The 15,569-nt window shown below is 42.6% G+C and overlaps 1 protein-coding gene and 1 non-coding gene across 2 annotated transcripts; both read right to left on the bottom strand.

Annotated features, from left to right (window-relative positions):
* Positions 1 to 12,398: 12,398 nt before the first annotated feature.
* LOC103353095 (Golgi apparatus membrane protein TVP23 homolog A) lies at positions 12,399 to 14,964 on the bottom strand. The gene is made up of 6 exons (XM_008275875.1): positions 14,885 to 14,964; positions 13,352 to 13,496; positions 13,135 to 13,224; positions 12,903 to 13,031; positions 12,689 to 12,817; positions 12,399 to 12,595 (listed from the first exon to the last, which is right to left on the bottom strand). The coding sequence occupies exons 1-6, from the start codon at positions 14,962 to 14,964 to the stop codon at positions 12,569 to 12,571; spliced, it is 600 nt and encodes a 199-aa protein (XP_008274097.1). The 3' UTR covers positions 12,399 to 12,568.
* Positions 14,965 to 15,370: 406 nt separating this feature from the next.
* Positions 15,371 to 15,443, bottom strand: trnar-ucg (transfer RNA arginine (anticodon UCG)). The gene has a single exon. It is a non-coding gene; the product is annotated as a tRNA-Arg (tRNA).
* Positions 15,444 to 15,569: the final 126 nt, after the last annotated feature.

Here is a 15,569-nt window from a genome sequence, read left to right on the forward strand (position 1 = left end):
TTCTCTGTCAATTTTCACCCACTCCCCAATTCAGATGAGCCCTTTCTCCCACCAAGCCCACAATGAAGGATTTGTCCTCGTTCTCTTTGTCCACCTCTGATATCTTTTTTTGACTGCTCCCTCTCTGCAGACAGCATGCAGCGTATGCAAATACGCGCTCTTTTATTCGCGAGACCCCTCCCCTGAATGAATGCAACCTTAAATGAGGCCACACTCGCACACGTTTACAGAGGGGGCATGGAACATGCACATATTACAATCAGTGGATTTGCATGCCCACTCTGACACGCAGTCACTCAAACATCAAACGCTGACCATGTGAAATGTAGCAGACACGGATATGTGTGGTTCACTGATGGAGCAGATTATTTTATCTGAACGTTAACCCGTGTAGTTTATCCTAAAAAGATCAATAACAGGAAAGATAACACAGGAAGAGAGGTTGGTGCTCAACATAATGAATTACTCTTCATGTATATGTGTATTTGTCAACACAGATTACAGGGAAAATGTGATTTTTTTTCCACAGTAAGACACTTGTGTTTGGTTTGAATTTAAATGTTATACATACTGTCAATAGTCAGATCTGTACATGAACACAAAGTATGAGCCACAGAAACAGTTTACTTGCATTGTAATCACACTATATGATAACATAAAGGCTGCTGTTTGGTAAAATATTTTACATCTCTGCTGATTTCTTTTGATTATATTATAAGTATTATAAGAAAGACCCAAGTTCTGTTTTAGGAAGGGAGCAAATTTTTTCTTTGAAAAGCTTCCAAAAAAGGACAAAAGCTCTGCACGCAATGAAAGAACTTATTTTCCTTTCTCACAGGTGTTTTATCGCAGTAATTGTAGATTGGGCGTCACACACACACACACACACACACACACACACACACACACACACACACACACACACACAATGGGCGTTCAGATGTGTAGGATGAGGCTGAAAAACGAGACAGAAGCGGCCCAACAGAATGCTCCGAGGAAGAGGTGTAGACTGTGCAGCTCTAAAGGTTGGATGAATTATAACAGTGTCTGATGAACATAAAGCGTTCGCCTCTCGCCGCTAACATTCCCAAGCTGGCCCGTGCCATCTGTGAGTATGTGTGAATGGGCTGGAGCTTGTGTGTGCGTGTCGTGGGGGGTTGATGTCTGCTGGACAGCTCTGACAGTTCGGCCTTTTCAGTCTTACATTACTGAGCTGACTGGCCTCTTTCCCATAGCAACCCTAACAGAGGTCAAAGGCTACGTACCCCCGCACCCACCCACCCACCTCCTCCTCTTCTTGTACTCCAGGGTGGCCGCAGACGCTCTCAACTCCCTGACCGGCCGCAGACGGAGCGGCTGCACCCATGAACTTGAACTTGGGTTCCGACGCGGTGATGGAGTCGTACATGCAACATGCACAGTGTGAACTTTTCGCTGCTTTTCGCGAACGCAACTCGGCATAAAACAACAAAAAAAAAAGAGGTCACGCAAAGGATTCCCCCCTAATACGAGTCACCCTAGAACCTCATCTCCTGATATGATTGCAAAGGGCCGCTGTATTAAAGGCTCAGTCACCTAATTCTCCCTCCACTTTCATTGGAGCACACGGGACCCCTACTCAGGGATGCCACAGCCAACAGACGTAATCTGAAAAGCCTGGGATGTAGAAACTTCTCTCCATCTTCCTCTAAGATACTTAACGTTGGGCTTTGTGCTAGATTAGTCTCGGCCAAAGTTGCATTAAAGAGCACCAATGAGCCTCGCTTGACCCACATTGGACCTCATCCAAGACTATGGGCGGCCCGTGAGCCGGGCTTTATATACCACAGCAGAGCCGTTAAAACATTAATAGTGTCCACACATAGTGAGGAGGTAACCCAGGAGCTATATGGTATTAACATTTTATCGCTACTATGGCTACGCTGCTGCACCCACACAGAATGGGAAGTGAGCGCCGGCTACTGTCACTTCATCATGTCATACATTATAATTTCCCTCCACTGAAAATCCCACATAGCAAAAGCAATACATAGTTAATAATGAATAACAGAGGAGAGAAAGAAAGGGGAAGGTAATCATCTCTATTCTGCCATTTTCTTGAGGGGAAATACATTTTTCTGTCACATTTAAAGTTATGTACAAGTAGGAGGAATGGAGGAATGAAGAATGAATATTTAAGTAACGGTATCTACAGCGAGCAGAGGAAGATTCGGGGACGTTGGGATCCTAAATCCTCCTGACACGGTGTCAGAGCTGCTGACCTCCCTCTGCAGCCGCTCCAGACCATCTTGATTGAAAACTCTTTTGTTTCAGAGCAGATTAAGAGCGGACACTTAAGCAGTTTTACCAAGTGTTTAGAGGACACCACGTATTATCGAAATCAAGATGACAGCATATTTAAATTTGTTTCCCTCCACCACCACCACCACCACCTTCCTTTTTTTTTTTGCTCATTTGCAATCACTTCATGTTATTTCCCCCACCGTACTGCATTTAGCGAGAATTACAGCTCTCAGTAATCATTAGACGAAGAAATATTCTGTGTGCATTTGTGCATGTCGCTCATTTTTACACCCTCCAAATACTAGAGGAAGCGATTGCTCTCCTGGCAAGACGTAGTGAGGACGAATACATTTTCCTGACAAATTTGCTTCAGTCACCGCCTCTCTTTGACCATGCTGCCTGTGTCGACTGCCGCAGCTATCACATACAGTTGCACGTCGACCTCCCCCCTTACTCCTTTCAAACACACACACACACACACACACACACACATCAGTCCTCCATGCCCAGCTCCTTGCAGCTGCCTTAGCGTGGCACTGCTCATGCTAACACGAGCTAACATCGTCAGCAAACAGCAGAGATCACGCTGGTGGCTCAAACATGGCCGCCCATGTGCTACACCTGCCGCCTCCTTTACATACGCGTATACATTTGCCTCCATTATCTTTAACCCTTTCCCCCCGTGAGCCAGTTTTACTTTCCCACAAGCAACAATTTCACCATTTCCCCCTTCCTGCCCCCTCTGTTTTCCCTAATGTACCATGGAGATCTGCAACAGAAAACGAAGCAGGGAGCAAAGCCATAGTATCTCCAAGATTAATTTCTTGACTTCGCCTTGCTTTCTCTCTTCTGTCAAATCTGCCTGAAGCAATCCGCTGTATATCACAGATGAGCAGCGCAAATGCAATTATAAAGACAGCTCTGAGTCTTTTATATGAATAAAGAGAGGGAATAATCTTTTGACATGTGGTGCTGCACATGCCTTACACATCTCGTGGAGGCACACGTACAGTATGAGGCTCATTAATAATCATTATCCGCAGGTTACATCATTCAGCTTCTCAGGGCACACCCATCGCCTTAGCTGAGTCATTCGCGGTGATATTGGTGTGCCACCAATTGTCTTGTGAGATTTTCGTGAGGTCTGTTTTTTTGAACACCCTGAGAGCGATACGGACGCGTAGATTTTGTTGCCAGTGAGGACAAAGATGGTAAATTGCAATAAAATAAAGAAGTGCATGTCAGATGAGTGGCTCACTGCAAAGATTTGAATTTGATTCTTAATGTTAAAAATGTGAAAATGCACCTTTGTGAAATATCAATGCAGCACACCTGTGATTACAATCCAACAGCAGACCGTCATGTGACGAAGCCTGAGGTTCTATATGCACAGCATGTATAAATGCATCTCTAATGCCTGGGAAATCCCTCTCATTTAGCTGAAAACACAGCATCTCCATGTCTTTCAGACATGCAGAGGAGGGTAAATAGACTAATGAACAGTCAGGTGGCACTCCAGGGTCTGGACTACAACCCCCCACCACCACCACCATCGCACACATATCAAACACACATACACTTGCATACACATTAAAACTCAGTGGCTCGCCCCGACCCCGGTGATCCGCACGACAGTCTAATGTCTCAGGCATCTGCTCATGTCTAGTCTGGAGGGTCTTTCCCACCCTGCCCCCCAGCCCCGGGCCCGCCGCACCACCAGTTCCCACAATAGTGGGAAAGCAGGCTTTTCGAAGGGGAATGGATGGGGTGGGAGGGGGAGTGGGGGGCTGTCGGGGGGCAGCTATTGAGGGGGGAGAGAGTGAGAGAGAGAACGGGGCTGAATGATAATGTGAAAACGCACGGTGCTGTTCATTAACACACAAGCAGTGCAGCTGCACATGTTGGCCCTGGACACACATGCTCACGTGTCTCTCTTTTCTGCTTCAGGTTTGTGTCGGAGTCACCGGGGGGTTCAGGGCGGCTCTACGCCACGACCAGGACGCTTCTCAGGATCTGTGTGTCTGTGTGTGTGAAAGGTTGCAGGCGTGAAGCTGGTAAAGATTTGGAACGTTGATATTCGGCAGCGTCATTTTGCCCTTGTCAGATTTTGGAAGAATGTGACATTTTACATTAGTGGCGTGTGACATTTTTAGTGTGTGTAGCAGCACAATTACACCACAATGGCTGAGAGCAAATGCTTAAAAATATATGAGATCCAACTGAAAATTTGTCAAGGTTCTCTGTGCACAACTGAGCAGCTTTGGCGATTGCAAAAAAAAAAAAAAGTACATTTACCCTGGCACAAAACACACACAAAGACATGTATGTGTGCAGGGGTAGGCTGTGTTCTAATGTGAATGATAAATACCAGTGATGCACACAAGGAACCAAACTGTGTTCTGTTTAGACAGTAAATTGAATGTAAGACGGCAATGGTTTTAAAAAACAACCATGCGATTACGCAAATGGGAAATTATCCTCCCTCCTCAACGAAGCTGAGGATTTTTTTTTTTTTTAGCACATTAAGAAAAATACGGTGCTAAAATACCATAATGCAAATTTCACCACAAAAGCGGTTTTGCATGAATTAATCGGTGAGGTTTGTCAGGTGGAAACGCGACGTACACCGCTGCCTGGTGTGCATCAGGGAGTAAAGAAGCACCATGACAAGAGAGGATGGCAGGTTTCCTTCAACCAGTGCCAGCTCATTAATTTTGTTTGCTACCCAGCCTCCTCCCCCCCTCCTCCTCCTCCCCTCTACCACCAACCACCATCACCCTTCCTCACCCAGCACCCTCCCTCGCATCACCCCTTAACTGCTAATTAGCAGGAGCAGAAGATGGAAGAGAAAAGGGAGAGGCCATGTGTGACTGGGGAGGAAATGGGGAAACTCTTCTTCTCTCCCTCGTCCTTCCTCCTGTTCCCTTCCCCCATCACATGCACTCCCCCCACCTCCTGGCCACCACCACCACCACCACTGGTACCCAACAGAAAAAGCCATGATGCAGCTCACCTCGTATGCCAGCCCAGCCATTTTAGGTGTCGCGGCAAACATCTCCCAAGATGGCTCCTCTGAGCGCGCCCGTTACTCCAGGGATCCGGCAGGGTCTTTGTCCGCCTCCTGGCACAGGCAAAGTGTCTCCATTGGCAGTACAGATGGCATCAGAGGCTCTTGGGTAAAAAGGGTGAGGGTGGGAGGAGGGAGGAGGGAGGAGGCGGCAATTCCGGACCGACCGTTTTTCCCTCCTCTCTCTCCTCGGTTTCTTTTAATGATGGCTCTTTTCAGGAATCCCAGATCTTTCAATGCTAATCGGAAGACTGTAAGAAGAGCAGAAGAGAGAAAACAGAGGAGTGAAACATGAAAAGTACATTATGCATTTCAAGGTGTCATTGCAGCTGAGCACAACACTGGCTTGTGGGTTTTTAAGGAAACTACCGGCTGTGTTTTTCTTTATTCCGGCGGTACGCGCTGTACAAGTGCACTGAGATGTGGTAAATCATCCAGTTATCAAAACTTTTTCAAGCTCTGACCAGCTTTGCTTCCTCAAAAGAGGGATTCAAGCTCGTCATATTTGTGTTTTTCAGGGCATGAGTGTGTATTTTGCTCGAAAAAAGACAAAAAAAAAGAAGCACCAAAAGAATCCTTCACATTACTGAAGCACAAAGGTTAAATCAAGGATGCCTTGGACATACAGAAAGCCTCGAGTGTTTTTATTCCCATTCATTAAGGAGGCACACCATGTTCACACGCTACCTATAACAGGGAAAGCTCTGGAAAAGACTTGGACCACGGCCTTTTCACATATCCAATATCTCACTGTGAAACGAAGCAATTAGCCCGGGTTGACAGCGAGCTCTACTGCAATAGGTAGTTAACAGAGTGAATGAAAACTCATCTCACTTTGGTGCTCTTTAGGCTTTAGTGGCATTCTCTGGGCTGAGCATATGCACCGCACAGTGCTGAAGTACCAAGTTGAAAAGTTCAGCTCCTGTCTACAGGATGGCCTTGGCCTTCTCATTGAGGCAAGACACAATGTAGCCCAAAGAGTCTAGGATTCGCTACAGCTTTAAATGCAGATGCCAAGTGTTTTTTGTGCTTGTGTGTGTGTGTGTGTGTGTGTGTGTGTGTGTGTAGGGTGCTACACCACTCAACTGCATCATTAGCTTCCTCATTCTTCCATCTAAGCAAAGTCAAAATTGTGTTTTTTTTTAAGATAGCTGTTCCAAAACACAAAAGTAAATGATTTACACTGTAGGGCTGTAATATGAAATATATAACTAGAGTGCATGAGCACAGACTAGACTGGCAGCGTCGGTGTGTCCCAAAGCAGCCACCTCCAGGGATCCTCGAGAGGAATCCTGGAGGACCTCGAGAAAATAAGTGAAATGCTTACTGTTGCTGCACTGGCTGAATGTGCAGCAGCAGATGCGCTGTGATAGGTTTGCACAGAAGACACTTTTGGCATGTCACAGAAGGAAAAGAGCTCAGGTAAATAATAAAATAACAACAGCTGAATGAGCTTAGCTGATTCAGTTTTCAGAGGTCCTGGTATTGTTGATGCTGGCTCACTGGTACTCTCTAAACGAGGCATTTGAATAGAGCAGAATCTGTTCACCTTACTTTATTTTTTTAAGGAATTTAATCAAAATCAAAAAGGCCCGTTGTGATTCCGTATCCTTCTTCCTTCCAATATTGGATTAATTTCACGAAATGAATTTTTCTCATAAGGCGTTTCCTACATCTGAGGGCTCGCGGTTTGCCAATTTTGAGGCCCTTGAAATGGAGGAAGTTCTACACTGGTCCCTCTCCAGCCATACTGGGCGAGCTGTTTAATATTCAGCACCATGTTGCAGAGGAACTGAATGGACCCTAAACACCCTAAAACGGGGCCAATTTCCGACTGTGGGCCCTCAGTCGATTCATAAAGCTCCTCAAAATACACTGAAGTGAGATGAAGGGCAAATAAAAGGATCTGGGCCTGGAGTGCTGAATAAGATGCTAGGTTACTTTTATTTGCACTTTTGGTTGTTTTAATACACAAAGTGAGCAAAAGAAACAACACATAGCATTGTGAGAAGGTTAAAAAGAATATTACATCACAGGAACAACATCAGGGAGATGCATGATGTATAAATCTGCAAAGATAAAGCTCTGAAACTATTAAAAGGCCTACAATTGTTTGTGTTGTTAGTGTAGGAGGAACAGACTTTAGATTAAATAATATGCAACATTATAAAAATATTTCACACCACTTTAGTAAATGTACGTTTTGCACAAGCCAGCTAGGATTATTTATTTGATTATCATTATTATAACTATCCTCAAAGTAAAACTTTTCTTACCTTTCTGGGATGAAATCCGCCAAAAAAAAATCCACCTTTGCAGAGTCTCCTCTTTTCTTTTTCGGGCATGAAAACACCGTTTACGGAAGTCATTTCTACTTTCGGTTATCTAGCTTTATGACAGGTATTTAACACTCATACAGCTAGATAACCAAAGACAAAAACAGACCTCCTCTCTCTCACACACACACACTCTCTCATGCTGGAGCCCGACATGATGCTGGCGTGATCTAGAAGGAGGTGAAGCTGCATTAGAAGGCCTGAAATATCTCACAACACATTCCCAGCTCATTTTACGCACCTAGTTTCTTTTTTAAAAAGCGAAACAACCGAGTTTATGGCGAATAACGGATGCGTAAAAGCGCACGATAAGAGGATATGGATCAGTTGCATTTGATTATTACATATTAAAGACATTCAAGCGTCACATATGCATGTCGTGAAATAAGCTGTGTGGTTAGAGGCCTACTCAATGCTGACATTACACTGACCTAATTATACTTTGCATGTATGTAAATGTAGAATTATAGAAAAAAAATATTTGAATTTACTATAGCTAAAAAAAATAAAAACATTTAGTATTTTTTAATAGTTGTGCTCGTGTTTTCTTGCAACTAATATCTCGATATATTTCTATAAGAAAAATGGACACTTCTGCAAATATGTGCTCTTTTCAGCTTTAAAAATTGAGCTTAAACTCGCACAGAACCCATTTCAAATAACATTTTACGCACGAAGTTGCATTCAAAAAAAAATCTCCACCTGCACTAAGAATTATTTATCACTTTAGATAAAACACTTAGTTATTTTTAAGACATCCTGCAGAGCTAATCTGTGGCACTAAACTTCCCATTTTTAGTCAGAGGACTACATATTGACCTGTCGTGCGATTTTATTGAATTAAAGGCACTTTGGCACCTCCAACAAATGACTGGTGGCCTTTAACGATCACGAAAACTTGCCTTGTTGTTATAATAACATTAAGATAAATGAACTAAACATCAAAAATCACACACAATTGCAATATCTAGAAGACTTTTTAGACCCATAGCTGCCTGCTGGATGATCATGTGTCCAAACTGTGACACGGTGTTTGGTGAGGAAATGGCTCTTGATGCAGCAATGGCTAAATGATGCTCCAAGATCAACAGCTGACTTTTCTGTCTTTCTTTTTTTTTCTTCTTCTTCGTCTTTTTTTTTTGTCTGAAAAAAATATCTTCTAAATCTAAATTGAGCTGGGGTTTAACATGCTTTAATTTGCTCCTGGCTCTTTAGTGCTCCTGGGGACAAGGAATCCCTACTTTTAATGAGAGTTGTGATTGGCCTACTTCTTCTAAAACTAGACTATTTCACATCACAAGGATTATCCGCATAAGCTGTTACAAAAACCAATTTGTTCCTGATCATTTTAACAGGCAGAGGAGTGCAGTTTGCCTGTAACGTTGTGGTACTTTATGGAAGAAGGTTTTTTTTTATGTGTGTGTGTGCGTGTGTGTGTTTTAAGATCACCCAGCCTGTATGCTTTCCACCTTCATTTGTATGAAACACAAGGGCGTTTGTGGTGGTTAAATAATGTTTTCTTGCGTAAAAATTAAACCAAAAGCTAAACTAAACATCATGAGTGTGCTTACATTTTTTTTTCTTTTTCTTTTTGCGTTAGACACACAGACATGGCATTTGTGCACATTCAAAGCTGGTTAAAATAAATAAATAAATAAAATGTGATGCTGTACGTGCAGATGTTGTCTATTTCCAGAGGCGTTTCTTACCTGTTCCAGGAGCAAAAGCAAACTCTGCAGGCAAATGTCCTCAACTTTAGCTGGTGCAGAATTTTTCCAGATGATGTTTTTTTTTTTCTCTGCGTCTACATCGGGGCCCTTGTGGACGCGAAGCTCCGCAGCTCTCCTGATGAGTCCGGTTCGGTCCTCGGTCCTCCAGCTTCTGCTTCTCCTCCAGCCTGCGCGCTTCCTCCACTGTCTGACAACCCGCTCCCGCACTGACGTCATACCAGGAGCAGGGAGGCGGATTGACCAATCAGAGCGTCCGCCGGCTCCGAAGAGCGTCCGCGTGCCGCAAGACGTCTCACTCCTCTTTTTTTTTTGACTCTCCCGCTTTTTTGTTAATAACCTTCATTCACACCTCCTCTATTACTACTAAAACAAAGTGGCCTAGCATGCAAAAAGTCTTTTTTTTCACTAAGAGAGAGCGAGAGAGTGTAAAAGATGATTTAATTTAGTTTAGCCAATCGTGTACAAAACGTTTTTGAGCTGTGACATATAAATAGATAGACGCTTTATTGATCCTTTGCAAGAAATTATGTTGTTTCAGCGCCTACAATCATAGTCACTAGCTCTAAACATGAAATATTTCCAGCAAAGCAACTATTTACAGGTGTAATAAAACTTAAAATTGAATAATTACGAAACTATTTACAGAATCTAATGTGGAAAATTTCATGTATGGAAAATCTGCAGGGTGGAAAAAATGTAGGAAATCCAAAGTGTATGACATCCAGGGTGCAAAAACAAAAATTCCCTGCATTTTTAAAGTTTCAATAAACAAAAACAAATCAATAAACTTATGAAACATTCTCAGAATATCATATGTGCAGAAATATACACATGTACCAGTGTGTTACACAACTGTTTCCTGTACATTAAGTGCAGCTAGTTAGTATTTATTCCTGCCCATTGATCACTAAGTTTACCCACATTCTAGTTAGGTGTTGCATTTAAGGACAACAATCAGATAATGTGACCAGACACTCCTTTGACCTGCGACGATAAAAGGTCACCTTAAAAATGCAGCTTTATGCAAATGACACGATGCCACAGAAGACCGGGCTGCACGCCGGCATGTCAGTTAAGCTTGTAGTCGGACACTTCAGCGTCCAAGACTCCAGCAATTGCTAAGAAATCAGACAACATGGTACGACAGACAATCTGCCGCATGATGCTTTGGACAGACGTTGTGTCCTTTTCACCAAAATGTCCGCCAGCTTCACCGGGACCTTCAGGAATAGTTGGACAACATCCCACAAGCAGCGTTAACAACCTCATATGCACAACTCTGTGCTTCACACATGTTATGACTTTTGGTTGTTGACCCCAGTCCCCATCTACCCATCATCATTTCCAATATACTGCACACTTTGTTGATTCATTCTGTTGTAGAGATGCTGAAAACAAAAAATACTTATGTTAAAAAATATTGGATAAAATGTGTTAAAATATTACATGCTGCCTTTGTGTTTTTGGTCAGTATAATTAAATGTATAGCAATGGATGAGACCAAACAATGCAGAAGCCCTTTTCCTGTAGCTGATGAAGACCAGTTCAGTTGTTGCTGGAGCTCTCAATCGTATCACACAACCGTCATCACTGGAGGAAGTTTGAGGAATTATGAAATGTTTGTAAGATTTAAATAACTCCTGTCCTTCCGTGCTGTCTCTGCAGTTTAGACTGAAACGTCATTCTTGATTTTCTGCTCTAGTAGAAAGCAAAATAAAAAAAAATCAATAGAAAACACAAAGCTGCATGGTTGTTTTCCTTGCCTTTTAATCCATTTGAGTGATTTTGTCGTCCATTCTTTGCTTAAATCACTCATACTAGAATACTTCCTTGTTATGTGGCACACACGGTTAAAGCTCAAGCTGTTTAAACTGAGAAATGTGTAAAAATCTAACTCCCATGGTGGCACCGTCGCCGTGTCTAAGGCAGCATAAAACAGTTGTGGTGATCACAGGCAGACAAATTGCTCCACTTGTGAGCTACTGCTTTATTTTGTGACTTTTAGTTGCAATCCTCTTGACATTATCACAAGATATGCCGAAGAAAAAAGGATTTGGCGCCTTGCAACGTTCACACGGCTCCACGGGCTGCCAATGGGTGTGAGCTTTCTAGACAAATAAAGGATCTTTGAGCTCTGAGGCGTTTGTGGCAAGTGTGGGAAATTAACATCAGGGGCCAAGAGGAGCAGGAACAGTTCCCTCCAAATCTGGAGGAAAATGTTTTTTCTGGGCGCCTTTAATGTGGTAAACACTGGGACCAGTGATAATACATTAGCTTCAGTCCCAGCATGTCATGTCTTGTAGCCATGTTTACAGCAAATATTGGCAGAATTTAAGACACAAGATTGGCATAATGGTCCTCTCTGAATATTTAATTTCACTGCAACTCCCTCTGCATTCCAGTTTGCAGAAAACCTTCGAGTTTTTTTAATGAGCATTTAAAAAAAAACAAAAAACTATTCTGACCTGTGCACAGAGTATCAGGCTCGGGGTATTAAAACTGGTGCCTGGCTCCACCTGGTCAGTGTAAATTAGACAACTATGTTTGGAATCACAGTAGAAATAAAAATGCATTTGAGTTGGATTGTAACCCCTGGTGCACACATTAATATTTCTAAAACTCATGCAATAAAATAAAATAAAATAAAGATTTTTAAAAAGTTTAAAATAAACACCCTCTGCAAGATTTTAGTGATGCTTGAATAATATTTAAATAATAGGTATTTATTCATTTTCACACTTCATTTATTTATTTACATACATTTTATGGCGCCCTAAAGCGCAGAAACCTGCAGATTGCAGCTAACAGCATTTCCCGTTTATACAGTTTTTAATCACACATTTAAGACAGCTGTTTAAAAACTATACTGTTTTTACTTATTTCATGTGGCATTAAATTGCAGATATGTGGAGTTTAACCAACAGCAATACATGTAAAATGCACTTCTCTTTTACTGACATAATAGCCAGAATCAATCCACAGCCAACATGTGAGGTAAATAATCCACAGCATGAAACAAAAACATGCACGAGACACAAAGCCAGTCAAGCGTAGGCGCATTTCCAGGAAATTCTGGAGAAGAGGCAGCTCTGGATCTTTTTTCTTACACTCAAAGTGCAGCAGAGTGGCCGCACAGGTGCAGGAGGTAACCTTCATAGTATCCCGAAGATGATGTCCGGCTGTGAGAGGAAGAATTATCGTTATCGTTTTAATTAACAGTGGCATGTTAACTGCACAACAGCGCAGGTTAAGTGATGCAGTCAGTCACTCACGCGCTGGAGGAGGTGCTGTCCTGAGAAAGAGCGTTTGTCTGGAGGCTGGCCATCGTGGCCTCCCGCCTTGCAGCGAAGGTAGCCGTAGAGGTTGGCGACTTGGAGGGACATGCTGGCTACCACCAGTGACTGAGGGACACAGAGGGACATTTAAGAGGGACATCATGGGACGTAGCTCTGCTGAACATGCACAGAAGCAGCACGTGTCTCTTACCAGCCATTTAATCTTCAGGGAGAAGAGGGAGGTGAAGAAGAAAAATGTCCAAATAAGAGGACAGATGATCAGGCCAAGCCAGAATATTCTCGCTTCTGCCTCTGTTCCAGTGTTAGTGCCCCGGGACGCCTACAAACACACACATATATATATATATAGATAGCAAAATTCTAGTGTTTAATATCCCAACAATGCTAAGCTAAACTAACAACAACAAAGATTAGTGTCTCACTTTTTTGGCTTCAAATACCCAGAGGCTCCTTCCATCTTCATCAATCTGGTTCCACCAGCGAAGCCCCACCAACAGCCGACCAGTCACATTCTGAAACAATGCAGCACGACCGTGGGCGTTGAGAACTAGCCCGGTGGATAAAGCCACTATAGCAATAAAACGCTCTAATGAATACGGAGGCAAGGAGAATCTGTGGCTGACCTATTTGACCTCTTACCTTGACAGACCAAAAGTCGAAAGACAGCAGAGCGATGATGAGGACAAAACATGACGCAAAGTTCTTGCTGATCCAGTCACACAGCAAATACACGACAATGGCAACCACACGAAAAAACAGGTGGAAAAAGGAGGCCAGAGGGTGTCTGAAATCAGAAGAAGTGATGAATTAGAAGCCTAAAATGTCAGTGAAGAAGGTCGAACTGGAGCAGGTGGGGTCCTTTTATAGAACAAATGAGCCATAGAGTCGCAGTTAAAATCCTGCAAAACCTTCCAGTGATGTGAAATAAATTTATTAAAAACATGTCAGCTAAGGCCTTCACTGGCAAAGACAGTTTAACAAAGCGCTTTTTAGGATGTAAAGTTGACCTTACTAACAGTACTAACTACTCCAAGAGGGCCACTAAGCATTATTGTATCCCAAATTTTAGTTTAATATTACAATCTTTTGACCTTTATGACCTCCTCTAAATGTTTCCAATAGTTTCTCACAAGCTCCGAGAAAACTTTTTTAAAAAACCTGTTCTTCGTGTGCAAAAACTTCCAATTAACTAAAATCGGTGCTGCTTACTTTAAATCCCACTGAGGATTTTCTACTAAATTCAAATCCAGGAATTGAGTTGGCCACTTAAACACGTTCCGCTTGACTTGAACGTAAATCACTGTTTGCTGGTAAGGCCTCAGGGCATCACATTCTTCTTCAAAACGGTCTTGTTCGTGAAGAAAGTGATCAAGTTTTCCGGCTCCTGCAGCAGAAAACATCTCCACAACCACATGGACCCACCTCCACATTTCACTGTGGGATAGTGTTCTTCTTGTCACACATGCATTGCATTTGTTTTCTCAGAGTCTTCTCCCTTCCTGCAGGTATTTGGCTGTAATGCTGTAATACTGAGTTATAGCATCATCTGATTCCTCTTGGAGAAATGTAGTTTTTTCTTCCACATGCGCAGAGGTTTGCTGTTTAACCAATAATTCTAATCATCTTTCTCGTAACTTGAAGTGTCTTGGAAATCTTTATTATTTTAAATCGGGACCTTTGTGGAGAAATAAACTAATTTCTTCTCTTAGCTTTGAGGACAGCTGATTTAATTTGATCATATTTGCTATTCAGCTTCAACCTCTGCTGTTGGAGATTCTCATCTGTATTAAAGCTGAAGCAAATTCAGTGACATTAACAGAACTCCCTAAAAGCTTAACTGCACATTGAAACAACCTGGCATAGTGATTAAAGGACAGTAATATTAAACAGGAGATGACTGCATAGCCTCAAAAAATCCTGCAATTTTATAATGTCCCTCAACTTATACAAATGCAATTCATAAAAAATCTAAACCAGAAAACATTTCATGTGCAAACCCATGCGTACTCTGCAGGATTGAGTCATTTTGCTTGCAAATGACAAAGCACAACTTGTCCAATGAAGTTGATTTAGATGTAAATAATTGCACAAAGCTGGAGGCAATCCCTGCTGATTCTACATCAATTAAAACAGAAACACTGAGATTCTGTGACGATATCTCTTGCGGTGCACCTTATGACTGCGCTTCTCCGCGCCCTCTCCTGCTCGTCAGCAGCAAAGTCCAGCTCAACATCCTCAGTGTCATCCGCCATCGTCTGCCGGGAAGCAACACGACAAAACACAGCAGCATTAACAATCAAACAGCATCCGGGATAACACAACACAGGCAAACATAACACGTTTGGAGGGAGACAAAAAAATCCCCTTTACTGTAGGTGCATTAAGCAAAGCTACCATTTAGGGGAAGCGTGGCTGTATCATAAGGCTGGAATGAACCAGGTGTTGCAGTGAAATAAGACCGACAGCGACACTGTGCCTCCTCTTTCACATCCACATGAGGAAGCTGGGGGAAAAAAATTGAGGATGCAGATGAATACGTTAAAGCACAATCACAACAAAGCGATTTTCCACGTAGAGGGGACATTTGTTATTAATAGACAACCGAGTTAAATTTTGCAGGGAAAATACAGCACTCAAGGGGAATAAAAACAAAACATTCGACCGCGGCAGGACTCGAACCTGCAATCTTCTGATCCGAAGTCAGACGCCTTATCCATTAGGCCACGCGGCCGACGATGTACAGCTATGGAACGTATTCTGTTTTTTTAAATACCATTTATGTTCTCAATTCAAAGCCTCTTCACATTATTTACGCAACGAATTGTGTAAAATTCCTCCTTCGTTGATGCAAAACATA

This window comes from Stegastes partitus, unplaced genomic scaffold (assembly GCF_000690725.1).
Source record: "Stegastes partitus isolate 25-593 unplaced genomic scaffold, Stegastes_partitus-1.0.2 Scaffold60, whole genome shotgun sequence".
NCBI classification, from domain to species: domain Eukaryota; kingdom Metazoa; phylum Chordata; class Actinopteri; family Pomacentridae; genus Stegastes; species Stegastes partitus.